Source organism: Cynara cardunculus (genome assembly GCF_001531365.2).
Source record: "Cynara cardunculus var. scolymus isolate 2C chromosome LG 15, CcrdV1, whole genome shotgun sequence".
Classification (NCBI taxonomy): domain Eukaryota; kingdom Viridiplantae; phylum Streptophyta; class Magnoliopsida; order Asterales; family Asteraceae; genus Cynara; species Cynara cardunculus.
Genome location: NC_037542.1, coordinates 14,399,402 through 14,418,470, shown reverse-complemented (window position 1 = coordinate 14,418,470; position 19,069 = coordinate 14,399,402). Strand labels below are relative to the sequence as shown.

The 19,069-nt window shown below is 32.0% G+C and overlaps 3 protein-coding genes across 3 annotated transcripts in view; all 3 read right to left on the bottom strand.

Moving 5' to 3' along the window:
- The window catches only part of LOC112528574 (phytosulfokine receptor 1-like), a 7,233-nt gene extending 3,285 nt beyond the window's left edge, over positions 1-3,948 (bottom strand). The window contains exon 1 of the mRNA XM_025139598.1: positions 3,861-3,948. Coding sequence (XP_024995366.1) covers positions 3,861-3,948 — 88 coding nt within the window. The remainder of the gene's footprint in view (positions 1-3,860) is intronic.
- Positions 3,949-8,303: 4,355 nt separating this feature from the next.
- LOC112528573 (phytosulfokine receptor 1-like) lies at positions 8,304-10,346 on the bottom strand. Its single transcript, XM_025139597.1, has one exon. The coding sequence runs from the start codon at positions 10,344-10,346 to the stop codon at positions 8,304-8,306; it is 2,043 nt and encodes a 680-aa protein (XP_024995365.1).
- Positions 10,347-13,557: 3,211 nt separating this feature from the next.
- LOC112528572 (transcription factor ABORTED MICROSPORES-like) lies at positions 13,558-15,891 on the bottom strand. Its single transcript, XM_025139596.1, has 8 exons — positions 15,803-15,891; positions 15,521-15,709; positions 15,393-15,438; positions 15,230-15,298; positions 14,751-15,146; positions 14,468-14,683; positions 14,219-14,395; positions 13,558-13,623 (listed from the first exon to the last, which is right to left on the bottom strand). The coding sequence occupies exons 1-8, from the start codon at positions 15,889-15,891 to the stop codon at positions 13,558-13,560; spliced, it is 1,248 nt and encodes a 415-aa protein (XP_024995364.1).
- Positions 15,892-19,069: the final 3,178 nt, after the last annotated feature.

Below are 19,069 nucleotides of genomic sequence, written 5' to 3'. Positions count from 1 at the left end.
ATATATATATATATATATATATATATATTAAGTAATAATAATTAAATTGATTTAATGTTTTATGACAGCACAATTTCCAATTATTCGACGTCCCCTCGTTAAGGGATGCCATTAGCACTCCCTTTTTAAAGGAAAAAAAAGGTGGAATGGAAGAATGTTTAAGGAATACAATAACACATAAGATAATCAAATTATAATATAACTTTCTATTTAAAAGAACAAATAAATTAATATCTCTTTATCATTCAAAATTAACCCTGTCAATCAGGAATGTTATATGAATTATTTTTAATGTCAGAATCATATCAAATTCTGCATATATTGTATACGTAAAATTAGGGTTGCTTATGGATTGAGTTGATGGGATTGAAGACATTTGAACAACTCAACCCAATGCTTGCGGTTTGAAAAAATCTTAACCCAATCCAACCCAAACCAAAGTGCAACCAACCCGTACGGGTTGGTCGAGTCAGGGCCGGCCCTGGCCACGTGCAGCCCGTGCGGCCGCACAGGGCATCAAAGCTTAAAGGGGCATCAAGTTGTCATCTATTACTAGTTTTGGGTTTAATAATCTGGGAATTGGACAATTGAGCTTTAATTATAAAAACATGTCTAAAGCCTAGTAGTGATGAATATTTAATGCACATCGTGAACCGGTTAACATTATCATTCCAACAACTCAATCTAATTTCTATTGTTCTTCAAAGTTCGACTATTTCGATTTTCAAGGCATGAATTTCTATTTCCAGCCGATTAACGGTCATGAAATTAGATTTAAGAAATCAAATATGGAAATCTCGAATGACTAATTTCTACTGTTGATTGAACTTACCGAGTTGTTGTGTGAGTCATATTATGATTTATAAATCTTTAGATCTTTTAGCAAAAAAAAAATCTAAATTTCTAACTTATTATTATAAAGATGGGTCATATGGTCACGTGGGTTATCGACCTACTAGGTTAAGGCTAAGGGGCTTTTGTCATTTTGATAATGAGTCTTTCTTTTGCATATTGAAATATCTGAGAATTGAAATTTTCAATGCACATGAGCACATCACTATATCAACATAGCTGGAGAATATTGCACAACATTAACAACATATTGTGATATTGTCTTAATTATTGGGCACTTGTTCTTTGCAATGCACAGTAACATAGATTATGAATTTTATAATTTATTATTGTTCTTTTGATTTTTGTTTACTTTGAGTTTGACATTACCGCATTAGATTTAGGGGACGTTTGATTGGTTTTTTATTAAGTTCTATATAGATAAAGTTGTCTGTATGAATTAATTTGTTTGTATAAGTTGGAAAAGTTTTTGTTTGATAGAGTTTTATCACAGATGTAAGGGGCGTTTTTTTAGTTGGAAGAGACATGTTTGGGAAAAAAAACTTGGCTTTCTATATAAAGCTCTCCTTATAAGCTTACTGGATAAGTCATTTTCTATAAGCCACTACGAAACAATCATGCGTAGTTGAGCAAATAAATTGTTAGTTCCATTAAGTTGTTAATAGATAGGCCCTGCGCCTTTGGTCGTTACACCTATAACTTTTGAGTTTTATTTTTTGCTTACTATGACAGTAATTTAGATGTAATTTACTATTTTAGTTAAAAAACTAATGATAGTTTTGCTTGTTTGTTAAGTCTCATATATTGAAATAAAGTTTCTATTTTGCTAATTTCAATTTGAAAAAAAGAAAAACTGGAAAAGAATGAATCACGATCTTAATCCAGGATTTATTCTTTTATCATTCTATATTTTGTATTTAGGGTTTTGGTTTTTCTGTCTCCCCATTGTATTTTTTAAAATTATAAATAATAAAAATCAACATTGGAATGAGACACTTAGCTTGAATAATTTCCAAACTCTTTAAAAAATCGCATGTTTCGTTGTTTCATTGGCTTAAAAAAATAGGCTTAGAGGCATCTTTTATTATTTTAGCACAGGGCATCAAAAATCCTAGGACCGTCCCTGGATCGAGTTAGTCGGGTTGATACTTTGGTATATTAAAATATTCTTCTAACCTTGAATATGTTATTTCTCTACTCATAGTTTCTTTTTTCATCATCAACCATTGGACTTATCCATATTTCTTACGTATATCACATTGAGTTAATTTTCTCAATTTACATATGTATGTTCACAGTTATTGAACATACATATAAATGAGTTATATAGAGATATGAATAGATTGAAAATATGTGTATATGAAAAGCATATATGATAGTGTAATTGTCTAATGTATATATTAATAAAAATTCAACAATTATATTAAATCCAAGAAATAAAAAGATATTGGGTTCATCGGGTTGGGTTGAGTTCAAATAATAGTAACCCAATATCAATCTAATACCTACGGTTTGACAATTTTATAACTCGATTAAACATCGGGTTGCTTCGGGTTAGGTTGTTTCACGTTGGGTTGATCGGGTTGGTTGGGGTTTTGAGCACCCCTACGTAATTGATATTATTGTATGTAAGGAGAAAATGAGTAGGTAAAAGTAGAGGTGCTCAAAAACTCGACCAACCCGATCAACCTAACCCAACCAAACGCGAAATAACTCAACTCAAAGCAACCCAATGTCTAATCGAGTTGTAAAATTTTCAAACCGTTAGTATTATGTTGATATTGGGGTACTATTATTTGAACTAAACTCAACCGATGAATCTGATATCATTTTATTTCTTGGAAATTTATATTTAAATTCAGGTTGAGAAAATTATTGTGATGGATGTTAATCATTCAACTTTATGGTTGCATGTTGTGGAATGGTGAAAGTTAAAGGTAATAAATGGCTTGTGAGTTCGACACGGAGGTATTTGACCAGAGAGATTATTCGAATGAGCTGAGAAATAACTTAAATTCGGAAAGCTATGAAAAAGACCAGGTATGTTTCCCGAGGGCCTGTTGGATGAAACATCTAGACAACTAGAGGAATTACCAATTCTAGTGATGGCGATGAACATGCCAACTATATCTGATGTGTAAGAAATATGAAATATTGGAAAACACAAATGGAAAAAGCTATGAATTGACTAAAAATCATGGAATATTATTGAACAAAATGTTTGATTAAGCAAGGAAAATAACTTAAATTCGGGAAAATGTAAAACAAATTAGGTAGATTTACGATTTGATGAAACATCTAGACAAGCCAGATTTGAGGGATTATTATTCTTTAGAAGATTATCGTGAAGATACGATCAAGACAATCTTGAATAGATAATATGGTATAATGCCAGAAACTAAATTCCCATCTGGAGAAAGTTGTTCCAAGGAACTACAAATCTCAAACTCCGTTGGAATCTCTCCAACAAAGTAATTTAAGAACCCTAATGCCAGTGGAGTTGACACAAAATTCTGGTTGTTAGAACTGAAAATCAGTGTTAAATTGTATTCGTCTTGAAAGATAAAATTGTCTATAATTGTAAAATAGACATCGTGTTTGACTTTGACTTTGAGAGTTTTACTTTGACCCTATATAAGGTTTTGTCCTTTGTGTAATTAGAGGTAGAGCTCATTTGTAATATTACACAAAGTTTGAGAGGTTTGTAATTCATTGACTGCATTGACTTTTTCTCTCAACTCCTTCCATATTGTTCTTGAATACTTTATGAAGATTGCCATAGATTCTTAAGATATTTAACTAAAAAATGATCATAGGGACTATCACTGGTGCAATTGAACCTCCAAAGTGATTGTCAGAAAATGTCTAACAATTGGACCAGAATTAATTGAAATGGGAAGAAGGCCTTTGAGTGAATTGTCAGAGAGAATTAGGATTCTAAGCTGATCTAAACTAGTCAATGTCTGAGTTAAATTATCATCTAATCTTTTAGTGAATTGTTCTCTTACCATGGAAATCGCTAGTAATGCCAACCCAATTAAAGCAATTGGAAGAATTTGAAATCCATCCATTAGCGACTGCTTCTATTTCGTCCATCAAATCTTTAGAATTGTTGTTGCAGTTCTAAAGCATCACAGTCACAACGGAGGTCGTTGAGGTTTTTATCTATATTCTTTTTTCTTGTTGGGACCGTCTTTTGAGAACCAAGAAATTGTGACAACTTTAAGAATTTATGCATCATGTGTTATTTCATATGATTTATTTTCATCTAAGTCTTGGATTTAGAATGCTGATTAACATATTTTTGTTTCATAATGTGTTTGGTTCACATGATTAACATATTATCTTCTTTTTAGATTTTTTTTATTTTTAGATCATTTTATTTTGTTTTACTAAATTTATGAAAACATAGAAGTTAAAATTGATATGAAAAAATATATAAGTTACTTATTATAAAATATAGCTATTAATTTTGTTCTAGTTTTTCGTTTTTATAAAATTTTATGCACTTTTTTGGTATTTTCTTTTAACAAGATTAATTTTTGATTATCTTGTTATATTATTATGTAAATTATTGATCAATACTTTTATATATAAATTGAAATTAATATATAAAGAATAAATTAATAACTATAAGATCTCTTCTATTCTTATTAAGAAGTCTTGTCTTGTGGCAATTTTATGATTATGAATGTTCAGATTGTAGATCTAATCCAAAGGTTGAGAATTGGTCTTACGGGTCTCACATAATCCCAAGTCTATGGGATCATGTGAGGCCAAAAGTTTTTCATGAGACCCGTAAGATCAATTCTTAACCCTTAGATTAGATCTACAATCTGACAATCTGAACATTCACAAACGTCACGAGACTTCTCAATAATTACAAAATTGTCACCGTGTAACTTTAGATCATTAGCTTATAAAATTGATCAATGAACATAAATTGGTCTTACGGGTCTCACGAAAAATCATTGATGTCACGTCCCTATATATCACAGTATATGATTCGTGATCAATCCTCTCCTCTAAAAAAAGGGAAAAAAAACACTGACAATCAAGAAAGCTCTTAAATGCACCCAAATATTTTATATTCACATTATCCAAAACCAACGACTTTTCCAAAATTTTACTACATTTTACAATATCTTCAAAAAAAAAAAAAAAAATGTTGCTCAATCTCCAAAATTCTTATTTTATCCTAAGAAATAAGTTTTAGGAAGTGTGGGGATGTTTGGATGTGAGTTTAGGACTGTAAGAAGTCATTTAGTTGCAAAGCAGGACTCCCTGGGCATGCAAAATCCCTTCACGGGCGTGAGTTGTTCCTGGGCATGAAACACTGGCAGAATTCGAGTTGTACGATCTTTGCTGTATAAACCCGATTTTTGGCCCTTGTCTTCCTCGTTTTATTCTATCTACTTCTGGCACTCCCTTTCACTTCAATGAAGACTATCCTACGGTACGATTTTGGGAGCTGCAATATTACCATTTATGAACATTGATTTCTCCTAGAGTGTGAGGATTATAATGAAAGTTTTTCACCATCTTCATTTTCTCCATTAGAGCTCATACCTACCTCTTAGCACTTCCTCATTCAAACTCGATTTAGGGACTTGCTTGTGCTTTTATTCACCTTCTCCAAGCATTTAAGAGCTCCAAAATCTGAGTTTATCTTCTTCATCTTCATTTCCACCATTTTGGACCTGGTTTTTGGGTTCTTCCTGAAAACGATTTATAAGTCATCCTAGCCTTTCTAGACCCTTATTCTTGTAAAAAGAAAAGCTTTCGTTTTAACCTCCTAGAACATCTCTTTTGGTGTATCTCCATTATATTGAGTTTTTTTTATCATTTTGGGTGATTGATATTTTGGCTAAGGATTGTATGGATATGATTTTGGGGTTACTTTTGGTACATCTCTAGGTAAGGATGAGACTCGAGTACCGTTTTACCAAACCGAACAGGAACCTAGCCGAACTGTGAAGTTGTGTTATCGGTTTGGTTATTGGTACCAAGAATACAACAAAATCGGGAATCGATTATTCGGTTCCGGTACCAACACTTTCCTGAAAAAGTCGGAACGGAACCAAACCGGAATTTAATGGACCTTGACTATCCCTATTCCATCTCTATCTTCTCATTAACCAACTACTGTTTATCCTGAACTAATCCATATTTTCTCTTAAAACCTACTCCCTAACTATTTCCTTATCAAAAAATCGGCCTTAATCACCATCGATCAAAAAATCGGCTCCTATTCCCTTTGATCATTTCATTTCGAGCACCTAAAAAAATCGGCTCCCATTCTCTTTGAGTGTTGAACTTTTGCGATTGGTTTTGATTGTTTTTGTACCCACTTTCAATTTTCGGTCCTAAGTGATCCTAGTTCCGAATTTCCAGAACTGAAACCGTTAGTACCGAATTTGTACATACAGTTCCGTTTTCGGTCGTCCTTTTCAGTCCCATTAAATTTTTGTACTAACTGTTTTGATAACGGTTTGGTACCAATCTCATCCCTATCTCTAGGCTTGATTGAGACTCAGATAAAGTTCCTAGAGGTAAGGGTTGATGGATCTAAGTCTTCACCATTTTGGAAGCTAGAGATGAATTTGGAATCTAGGTTTAATCCAATCTAACAAGATGAGTTCAAGTTGATTTGTGAAAACTGTGTACATACCAAAATGTTTATTTTGAAGTATAAATGTGTATTACTTTGATATTTATCAAATGTATTGAGCATTTGATGAATTTTTCATATCTAGTAAATTTGCGTTAATAAATCTTGTAGAATGCTTATACTTGGGTTTTTAGACATTTTGATAAATAAATCACAAGTGTGGGTTCTTTTGATGATTTATCCTATAAATGAAAGATTATTTGGTGATAATGCATTTGTAGTGTATTTGGTTTGGAAAATGCATATTGATATGTTATGAGACATTTTGGAAAATGCATATTGGTATGATTTCAGTTGGAAAATGGTTTTTCCCAATCAATGATATTTTTTGAGTTAATCATGCATTTAGAGCATGTGTTTGCATAAACATTGGTTAAATATGTTTTTATTGATGACTTTTATTAAATAGTCAATTGAGTTGTTGAGTTTTGGCTCGGTTTGACTCGGATGAGTCTTGAGGACATTTGTTCGATTTATTTTTCTATGTCGAGCTTTGGAGTTATATGTAGTTATAACATATTTATTTGAAATATTAGATGATTTATATGCATGGTCATCCATTTGGGGTCATGTAAGGCTTAGTTTATCTTTTGTTGATAATTAAATCAAATTTTACTATTCGAGATAATTCAAGTATTGATCTATTGTAAGAGATTTATTCTTTGTTTAATATATTACAGAAAATTTTAATTTACCCACTTTAGCTTTATGGGTGTTACACTTTTGTCTCAGTATCTACGAAGTTGGGGTAAAATCGTGAAAACAAAAGTTATTATGTTTCATAATAATATTTTGGCTATTTTGGCAAACTAGTTGATAAAGTAGCTTATGATTTATAAGCTAATTAATAACTGATAAGTTAGCTGATAAACTAAATACGTTTGACAAAACTAACTGATAAGCTAGTTGAGAAATGTAAAATAACCAAAAAAGACGTGTTTAAAAGTTAATTACGAAATACATATTATAAAAAATATCTACATTAAATAATTGTTATATAATATAAATAAAAACAAAGTTTATCATTCTTAAGTATCATAGTTAATTAATAATTTCTTAAAAAGATAATTAAATTAAATTAAATAATTTATTAAAATATTTATTATTATTTATGAAATAAAAGAAATATATAACTTATAACTTTTATATGATTTATAAAAGCATTTTAAAAATTGTTATATCTCTTGTGATAACTAAATATATTGAATTATAATAATATAAAATAATTGATAAAATTAAAAAAAATTGAATTTAAAATTAAATTTAATAACAATTAATATTAGTCGGGATATAATAGGAAAAAGTGGCAAAAAACTTCTTATAAGCTACTTTCAAGTTTCAACTAACTTTTTAATAAAGTAGCTTATATTCGTTTAAATATATATTTAAACAATAAGCTAGCTTATGTTTATCAAACAAATACGTAAATCATTTTATTATAGTCTGAATAAAATTTAGAAACCATTCTGCAAAGGGTTTCTGAATGCTTCAATCATTTTTACCATACGAAAATATTATCAGGAATGAAATAACGAATAAAAATGGAATTAATTGCTTACAATTCTCAATAACCACCAGCAAACTATAAGCATTCTCCTTTACATATTTGGCATCAGCAACTCAACCCAAAATCTTATAACTCATCGAATCACCATCAGAAACAAACACATATTGATCAGTAATTACATACACAAGAACACACTCCAAGTGTTGTTTAGACATATATAATACCTACGAAGGAGATGACCGAGTATCGATCCATCGATCGAAGGAATCAACGTTACTCGAATTTATCCGTTCTGTGTTCATCTCTAATCGTTGGAACAACGAGCAATAACACGACGGTAAGAAGGAAACCAGTTCCAAATCCACTCCATACCGGCAAACTAATCGTCCACTCTTCCTCCTCAGGTTCTGAAGTTTGCAACAACTCTTCAACTTGCCGACAATTTAAAACAAATTCACCGCATAAACCTGGGTTTCCTTCAAAACTAGAGGCTGAAAAGGTCGAAAATTGGCCACCGGAAGGAATAAACCCCGTTAGATTATTGTATGCGACGCTGAACTTAGATAACATGCCAAGCCTCACCAAAGATAGAGGTATCTGCCCAGATAACTCATTATGAGACATATCCATAGTCTCTATGCAGCTTAAATTCACCAAATTGCTCGGAATATTACCCGATAACTCGTTGTATCTTAGGTTCAAAACATGCAGGTTTCTCAGGTTTCCAAACTCTGGCCAGATTGATCCGGTGAAAAAGTTGTTACTCAGGTCTAATGTTGGTGGGAATCGAGCACCATAACCGTATCGCAACACTTTTCCGAATATGCCTCTCCTCATGAAGATAGGGAGGTCTAGGGAAACATCCAACGAGTTATTATGAAATTGGAGAGCGGGTAATTGGGTGAGGCTCTTCGGAATCTCTCCGCTTAAAAAGTTGTTAGATAAATCCATGTAAACAAGCGACGTCAAATCTCCTAAAAAGGGCGGCATTCGTCCTCCCAGCTGGTTCCATGACAAATCCAAGATCCTGAGTTTCGTTAAACCGTTTAACCATACAGGAACAGTTCCAGTAAGTTTGCAATTGKGAATTACAAGAGTCTTGAGCATGTTGAATCGTAGACTAGCATCAGCGGGCATTTCTTCATCGTGAAAGCTATGGCTAAGGACCAAAGTGGCAAGGTTTGGGCAATGTTGGAGGATTCTGAGTGATTCAGAAAGGTTCTTCAAGTTGCACATAGAGAGACAAAGATACGATAAAGAATCGAATCTTTTGAAGCTTTCTGGGATCGGTCCGGTGAGATTGTTTCCACCAAGATCTATGTTTTTTAGCATTGGGCAGGAGGGAAGATTATCAGGAATGGATCCCAGAAACCTGTTATCAGCCAAATCAAGCGTCGAAAGGCTTATCATTGCTGAGCAATTTAGATCGAACGAACCAGAAAGGGAATTGTTTCTTAAGATAATCGAAGAAATGGTGCCGGAATTCAACAATGAAGAGGGTATCTTACCAGAAAGATTGTTTGAATGAGCAGAGAAATTACGTAAATTGGGGAATCTATGAAAGAAATCTGGTAGATTTCCTGAAAGCCCATTTAGGGAAACATCTAAAGAAACAAGATTGGATGGATTACTATTGCGTAGCTGACCGATTAGAAGGTTATCCTGAAGAGATAATTGAGATAATCTTGGTAATCTGAATAGATATTCTGGTATGATCCCAGAAACAAGATTTGCATCTAGAGAAAGCTGTTCTAAGGAACTACAATTCTCAAATTCCGGTGGAATCTCTCCATCAAAGTAATTTACCCCTAATTTAAGAACCCTAATTCCAGTGGAGTTGATACACAATCCTGGTGCAATTGGACCTTCAAAGTTATTGTCAGAAATGTCTAACAATTGGATCGAAGGTAGGTTTACACTTAAAGGGAAAGACCCAGAATACTCATTGCTACTCAAATCAAGAATTTGCAAATTTGGCAAGTGAAATATGGAAATGGGAAGTGTGCCTTTGAGTAAATTGCGAGAGAGATTTAGGGTTCTAAGCTGATCTAAAGTGGTCAATGAATCAGCCAAGTTACCCACTAGTCTTTTCCTGGAGAGTTCCAATCCAACAACCCTACCATGGAAATCGCAAGTAACGCCATTCCAATTACAGCAATCGGAAGAAGCTGAGGTCCAGCCATCAATGGCTACTTCCATTCCATTCATGAAACCCTTCAATGCCATTGAATCATTGGAATTGCAGATGGAGTTCAAGTGGGCTTCGACTGAAAACCCCAAAACGATAGCAGTCACACATAACCCCAAAACGTTCATCTCACAAAAAGAAAAACCTCAATGAAACAGTAAAGATTGAATTTTAGGTCAAGAAAGTTGAAAGAAATGGGAAATGAAAGCAGTGAGAGTAGAAGAAGCAGAGTGATTGCTTGGTGTTAATGGAGGTGAAGTGCATGGGGAGTTGAAAAAGCTGTTGGAATATGGGAGGGGAGACATTTAGATATGTTGAACACGTGATTCGATCTCAAAACCCACATGCCTTTTGTACCATTCAGTTCATTTTAATAATCCAAAATATCATTTAGGTAGATAAGGAGTTGTTTGATAATTGTTGAATGGTTTAGTCTATCATAATTAAGTGGTTAGAATGATTAAGAAGTTCTCATGATATAATGCAAAATGAAATATAATTGTTCGGTAATTGTTTACAATGGAATTAGTTCGCTAAATGGTTATGAGAGATCCTTGATACAAAATTATTTAAAGGATTTTAGAGCCATTAAGAGTTAAAAAAAAAATTGTCAAACATGATTCATCACTTAATGAATTAGAGACTGTCTCTTAATGAAATTATTAAAAGGTAGTAACTTACAATAAATATTTATCTAATCTATACTATATTATAAAACATTTGGCAAAAACTCTTAAAAACTATTTTTTATGCATTAAGTACTGTATATTAATGCATATTACTTAAAATTCAAGATTACAAATAAATTATGCATAATTACAACTTATTAAAGCTCTATGTTTGAATTCGTATAACAAACTGCGAATAAACATAATCAAATAGAGAATAAACATTTTATTTTAAAATATAAAAAATCTAAAATATAATTAAGATAATTCTCGAGCTCTAACAAGATAATTAATTATTATATTTATAAAAAATTATATTATTAAACCAAATATAAATTATTTCGTTATTGGATCTAAATTAAATTATAATAATAATAATTGAATTAAAAAATTACACAAAAATAGGAATTTTAAATAGTTAATTTGATACTAATATCGATATACTTTTGTCAAATTTTTATGATGTATTCAAATTTATATTTTATTCAAAAATAAAAACATCATCGCTTTTTCAAAATCACATAAGACCATATTATAACATCGACTGAGATAAAAAATAAAATACTAAAATCAAGATTCATCTCGTTGCATTGCACAAATACTCTTCTAATAAATATTTAATAAACAACTATTTAACTATTTATCAAATATTCAACACGTCTCTAAGTAAAAAAAAACACGTGGGTTATCACAATATAACATGACAAAATTGAATTTATGTTTAATCGGATAAATTTAAGTCACATTGATATCACATGTCTAATTTTTTTAACAAGTGGAGAGTAAAATACATTTTTAGTCCCTAATGTTTATAGATTTCAACAAAATTGGTCTTTATACTTCTTTTATTAAATATTATTCTTGATGTTTATAAAAAAATTATAGATTTCGTCCCTTCCGATAACTATCGTTAATAGTTTCCATTAATTCAAGTTTTGTTTGATTATATTATACTAAAGTAATTTGATAATTAGCATATAAAAGTTAGTACTTATAAACTATAAATATTTAATATTTACGCAACCCGGCATATAAAATAATAACTTATAATCACTTGGGTTGTAACACAGTAAATAAGCCTTAAGGAGATGTCATGTCATGGAGAATCTTATCTACCCGAGGTCTAAATTCAGGCGTTGTCAAAGCCTTTGTGACTATGAAAGTTCATCTGCGATGACTCGAAATCATTTATAATCACCCGAAAGATTAATCAGTACACATAAGTTGTCTGAAAACCCATAATTAGCCAAAAAGAAATAATAATAACATAAATGAAATGAAACTTTTAACTCTTACAAGTTAAACATTTCCAAAGCTTGCGGATAAAGTAAATCAACTTTTGATGGAAATTTTTGGCATGGCAAACCGTTCCCATTAGGGGTGCTCATGGGCTGAGTTGATTGGGTTGAAAACAATTAAACAACCCAACCCAACCCAATGGCCGGGTTGATATTTTGGTACATTAAAATATTCTTCTAACCTACAATATGTTATTTCTCTACTCATAATTTATTTTTCATCATCAACCATTTGATACAACTTATCCATATTTCTTACATATATCACATTCAGTTAATTTTCTCAATTTACTAAACATATATACGAATGAGTTATATAAAGATGTGAATAGATTGAAAATATGTGTATATGAAGAGCATACATGATAGTGTAATTGTCTAGTGTACATATTAATAGAAATCCAACAATCATATTAGATCCAATAAATAAAATGATATCGGGTTGGGTTGGGTTTAAATAATAGTAATCCAATATCAACTCAATACCTACGGTTTGACAAATTTACAACTCGATTAGACATCGGATTGCTTCAGATTGAATTATTTCGTATTGGGTTAGGTTGGGTTGATCGGATTGGTCAGGTTTTTGAACACCCCTACTTCCCATGGTTACCTTACTTATATGTAAAATATTAGAAATAAATTACTAAAGAGAGTCATATTTATGATTAAATATGTTCCAAAATCATATCATAATAAAATTGATAAAATCAATTCGAAATAAGTTGAATCAAATATATGATGATAATATATTTTATAATTACTTATATTGAACATAACAACTAAAAAAATGTTGTATCATATTTCTTGTGGGTGTTGATAGTTGCTTAATGATTAAGTGACTTTATATGATATAATACAGAATGAAATATGATTGTTCTGAATGGATACCAAAAGTAGGGGGAGATTCCTTTTTATTTCAAACAAATTTCAAAATTCATTAATGAAAACTAAAACAAACAGAGACAATAAACATTGATTTTCATCTTTACCATAATTTGTATACAAACATGATTCCCTGTTTGCAGATCGTTTCACAAAGAATACCAAGGTATTACCGATTTCACCAAGGATTGCGTTGCAATAGAGCCAAACAACGAACTCAATCTCATGCTATCTACTTGAAAGGGTTGGATCACGAACGGTCCTTTATAAAGATGCCCTTATAACTGATCTAGTGATCCTGATGCTTAAAAAAAGTAAGATATGATTCAAGCTCGTTAGACCCAACTCTAGTGGTCTTGGATCGCGCAGGTTTTAAATATCTACCGAATAAAATAGATAAATACAACATTTTATAGTCGTTTCCAAATGTCTAATATACTCCTATATCTAACTTGATAATTTTTGGCATCGACCGCTCCTTGTGGGGTTCACGACAGCCAACTATTTAGCAACGAATCTTTCAAACTCTTGGCCATGACGTCTTTCCCTTTTGCCTTCACAAACAGATCAAAACTCGATCGTCAAACACATATGCTAACAAGAAACACTTAATTTTTTGGATTAGCCTGGATATCCAATCCGCTATGCGAGCCAACTAATCTTAGGGCGACCACCTGCTTTGCAGATATCCCGGAGTCACCGCATTTGAACCTCCATGGCCACAAGAGGATTTTTATTCCTCCTTAGATTTGAACCTGAAACCTCCTGGTACTTTTGACCTTTGGAGTCGAGCTCAAACCAATCAGACACCACCTTTGTGGTTAAGAAACACTTATTTGTGTCACTTAGCCATGGACAACCATGTTGCAATGATTTTTCTCTTATAGTGAAACAAGATTATAAAACCATCGCAATGTACGTGACAGCCTTGACCGTCACATAGCAGTCGGCGCCGTCCTTTTCAGTTGAATAAAATCCGCGTCCTAAAATCCTATGCGCCCTCAGTGTCTCACCAATCATATAACGACACGTTGTTATTTTGTTTAATCACCTAATTATTCTCTCTCTCCAATAAAGAGATAGACATGTCTTTACGTGATTGGTGGGATTCGGGAGCTTGAAATTTTATTATATTCTTTTCCGATATACCTCTACTTTGAGAACGTTCAAGACTCTGCCATTACAAGTAGCAACATTGGCATCGAGTACTTGAAGTCCCAACGAATCGACAGTCTCCATAATCCTCAGAAAACCCCCTCGCTTTTGCCCGCAAACTAGTTTAATCAAGAAATCTTTAGCCCCAATTTGGTGTACTTCCACTTGAACCTTCATGCAAACAACACAAACTTAAGGGATTCACCATAAAAAGAATGTCTTGATCTAGAAACAAGAATTTACCTCTTTTTTGCTGTCCAAAGCTATTGAAACAAGATCATGCCCATTTGTAGGTGAGTGTTCATATTCTCTTTTTGGTTTGCAGACCTCTACTTCATCTTCATGAGATTTGGAATCATTGTCTTCCAATCTCTTAAGCTCATCTTGAAGTTCTTGAACATTAGTTTCCAACTCCTTTATATACTCGATTGCATCTCCAACTATGGAAGCCCTGTCCATCTGCTTTCAAGATTTCAGATCATAAACCAAAAATCTGAATAAAAGTTGATCAAATCTAGTAACAAACCTTAGAAATCTTTGGGACTAAAGAGCGTAAAGCAAAGAGACCATCTTTGATTCGGTGTCTTCGGTTCCTCTCAGTCACAAGATTCTTAGATTGGTATTGTTCTTTGCCAGTTTTCTGCTTAGTTTTAGTGTTTCCTTTTGGTTGTCCAGAAATAGCATAGCCCAACAAAGTTATCGGCTTACCAACGGAATGAGTTGGTGATACATGAGCTGAACCCGCTGAAACAAGTGATGAATTTTCACTCCAAGGGTTCGAACCATTTGCTGATCCTTCAGTTTTTGGGTGCAACGTGGATTGTGCAGCAGTTTCCGTGTCCTCAACACGGAATTGTTCATGTTTAGACAAGATATTGAACTGTGCCATAAGAGTCTCTATCATTTCTTGATCTCGTGGGACCTAAAACACTCAACGATTCGTGTTAGATTATTGTCAAAACGATTTTAGGCTCTTGTTTTAAAATCGAGACACACTGATCGTACTTGTTTTGATCTGTAGAGCTCAATCAGACCACCATCGACAGGAATTATAACTTGAGTTCCAACGGGATCCTAATAAGTAAACACTGAAAATGTTAAGAGGTTGGTTCCATATGAATTCACCATTTGAATCATGAAAACACAAACTGATAGCATGCTCACTCACATGACTCCATGATGGTTGAGCTGACATTGCAACTTCTCCATGGATCCTGGTTTCGATTTCAGACAATAAAGTGATTCCAGTGAACGATTAAACGATGAATGATCATGAACATATAGATAGATGATTACCCAGAATATAGTGGCAAAGAAAAAGGAATCTTGGCTAATTTCTCACAAGTTTTTGTCTTCAAAGAGTGTTTAATGTAAGTATCTCTGCATAATACAGAAAAATGTTGTTTTGTTCCATCAAGTTCCTCCTTGACATTTCTACAAACACCCGGGCCACCATTGCAACAACAACCAATCCACTGAATGTACCTGAAATAACCTCAAAATCCCTGATAATTTGAATGAATTTCACAGTTAATGAAACCAAAATAAAATGTATTCATCAGTTTCCTCGAACAATACCTAGAAGGATCATCACCAAACTGCCAAACAATGCAGTAGTCCCATGGCTTCGTCTCTACAAGAGTTCTTAGCCACTCTAATGCCCCCATCTCCAAAAAGATTGTCCTTTTCGTTATTGTTTACCGTCTCAACGAATTTCAAGTAGAATCGGGAATGATCTAAGGGTCTCCTACCAAAAGAATCTGACACTCGCTGTATGCGTTCTTATAAATAACTAGAAGGGTCTTACTTTATAAATAAAAAATAATTTTTAAGAGTTTTTGTCAAATATTTTATAATATAATATAAATATATTTTTATACATTTTTAACGATTTAAATAAATAATTTTATGATAATTCTTAAAAAAGTAAAATAAAATAGGAAGACTGTTTCAAAAAAGGCGATCATGAGAAGGCAACAGTTACCTGCAAACAATGATAGGAGGGGCCTCAAAATGTACCACCAGGAACAGAGTGTGCACCTTTTGGTTATCTTTCGTACAAACAAAATGTTGTACATTTTGTTTTGTATTAAAGATTTTCCTTCAAAAAAAAAAAAGATGTATTAAGATTCAATAAAAAATGTGCATTCATTTCTATTTGGTATAGTATTAACTTTTTTACAAATCCTTATGTCTCGATGTCGATCAGCTAATCAAATGAAATCTTATGTGACGTCTAAATTAAATAAATTTTGCATGACATCGGCGTTTTTAAGTTGTCAATTGTATTTTGTTAAAATTACCACACGTAATTACAAATAGGTGTTATATGATGATGTGGATTTGTAATAGGGGGTGAATGTGAGTTGGGTGGGTTCAATAATTACGGTTTAAGAAATTATAATCATTCATGTTTATTTCTAATGTTTGTAAATCTAAACATAAGTTAAGGTACGATAAAAGTAGTTGATTAAAATGACACCTTGATTAAGAAGCATGGGTTTTTGTTTTACACATTTCGGAATAGCATTTATTTAGTTGATTTTATTATAAAAAATACATATTCAACTTAAAATTTTGTCTATTTAGCACTTAAGCTAATTAGTTATAGTTTTGGACCACTTAATGAACAAGAAGATTACTGAACTTGATGGACTTATTGCCTTTTAATGAACTAGATATTAGACACTTAGGGGCCGTTTACCAAAAATTTACCCGATAAATGTTTATCGGTAAAATTCAGTACTATTGCTTACTTATCAGGTAAAACTTTCGTCCATTATCGATTTGTCTAATGTATAAACCAATGAAACTTCAGGCTAATTGAGTTGGGTTGGACGGTTTAGTCTGTTTGGTTCAGTCTTAGAACGAACCAATTTGTTGTGTGTGTGTGTGTGTGTCTCTCTCTCTCTCTCTCTCTCTCTCTCTCTGTTGGATTCCGGTAAGAATGAAAGTTATAGTAAAAATAGTAAGAATGATCTCCACCTTGGATCAATCATAATTGAAGATCAACACTAATGAAATGCAAAAGATCAATTCTTGAAGTGCAGTTCATAGGGTGGGATGAGATTAAAAATGATCTAAGGGTTCAGATCACTTCTTACGCTTCTCACATTAACTCATATTATCACATGATCCTTCGTCTCTCTCCTCTCTCTCTCTCTCTCTCTCTCTCTCTATATATATATATATATATATATATAATGGTCCAATTTTAAAACTTTAATCTATACATATGACGAATGATCGTATGAGAATGAAAGTTAAGGTGAGAAGTGTAAGAAAGAATATGGATCTTTGACCATACTTAATCTTAAACCCACCAATGAATTACGTTTGATATGAGGATTGATCTAGTGCATCTCATATTGATATGCATCCAAAGGTATATCCTTACGCTTCTCACCTTAATTTTTCTTATCATCATGTAATATTTCTTATATCGCTTTACTTTTTACCAAAAAGATACAATACACCAAAAAAATGATATCGGGCTCTCTACAACAAACCTTCTTCTACTTCGCTTCTAAGCCCAACTTATTTTCCTAATATTTTGTTGGGGATAGTCAGTAGTGTGCTATAGCATACATATCAATAGTCCATTAAAAAGGATCGTGTTAACTGGATTTTGAGATATATATGTCACCATAAGGGATTTGGAGGCTTCCAAATTTCCAATACACGGCGTCCTAACCATTCATAAATACTTGTACAACCATTCCATTTTGGAGAACCTCGATATTTTGATGGTAACATGGTTACTTTGTCAGTTGTTAATACAGTTTATGCAAGACCAGTACAAAAGATTAGATTCTAAGTCATACAAAATTTAGGATTCAATAGAACCTTACAGATAACAAATAATATATTTTTATTACTTTATTTTTTTCGTTTCAGAATATGTGTTTATATTTCTATTTAGTTTGTTCTGATATAAATTTTTGTTTTTAAAAGTAAGTGCTTATTTTGTGATTGTATTATCAATTATAAGATGAAAAAGAAAACGTATTACTCCTTTTATAATTAAGGATAAAAAATGTGATTTATTTGATTATAAAGTATGGCTTTTAAAATTATAAAAATATCATACAATACAATAAAATACATCTTCATTGGTAAATGTTTACCAGTAAAAAATTTAATTGGAGTTTGAATTTAATAATGACAATAAACTAAAATTGCAGTCAAGTGGATTATAAATTATACCAATAAAAGACGGCTAAACAAGTGGGGTTGCAACTTGTGGGCTTCGGTCATATCCATACGTTGGGTCCACTCCGGTCAAGTTGATTATAAGTTAATTATACTACATATCTTAGAGTTAAATACATATTTGGTCCTTGTGGTTTACATAAATTAACGAGTAAGGGTTCTTAAAATAAATTATTAACAAGAGACATCCTCATAGTTTTATTTTTATAACCGATATGATTATTTCTCAAACTCATTCAGTTAAATTTTTGTTAATGAGAGAGCATTTTTGTCTATTCGTCTTCCTCTTTTCTTAACTTCAATTTTCAATACCAAATTTGATCTCTCGTACTACTTTTACTTTTATAACATATTTGGTCCCTCAAACTAATTTACATTAGTATAATAGATTTGGTCCTTCAATTTTTTTATAACAGATTTGATCTTTCTCTCAACTTTCATTTTTGGGATTTGGTCCCTCCATTTAATCGATAAAATTTGGTGGCACAAATATATAATTAGTAACATGAATAAATAAAATTGAAAGCTTAAATTTTTCCATAAAATATTTTATTTTTTCATAAACATTACTTTCATAAAATCTATTAACTTAAAAAAAATATAATTTTGATGATTATTTTTTTAATTAGTTGA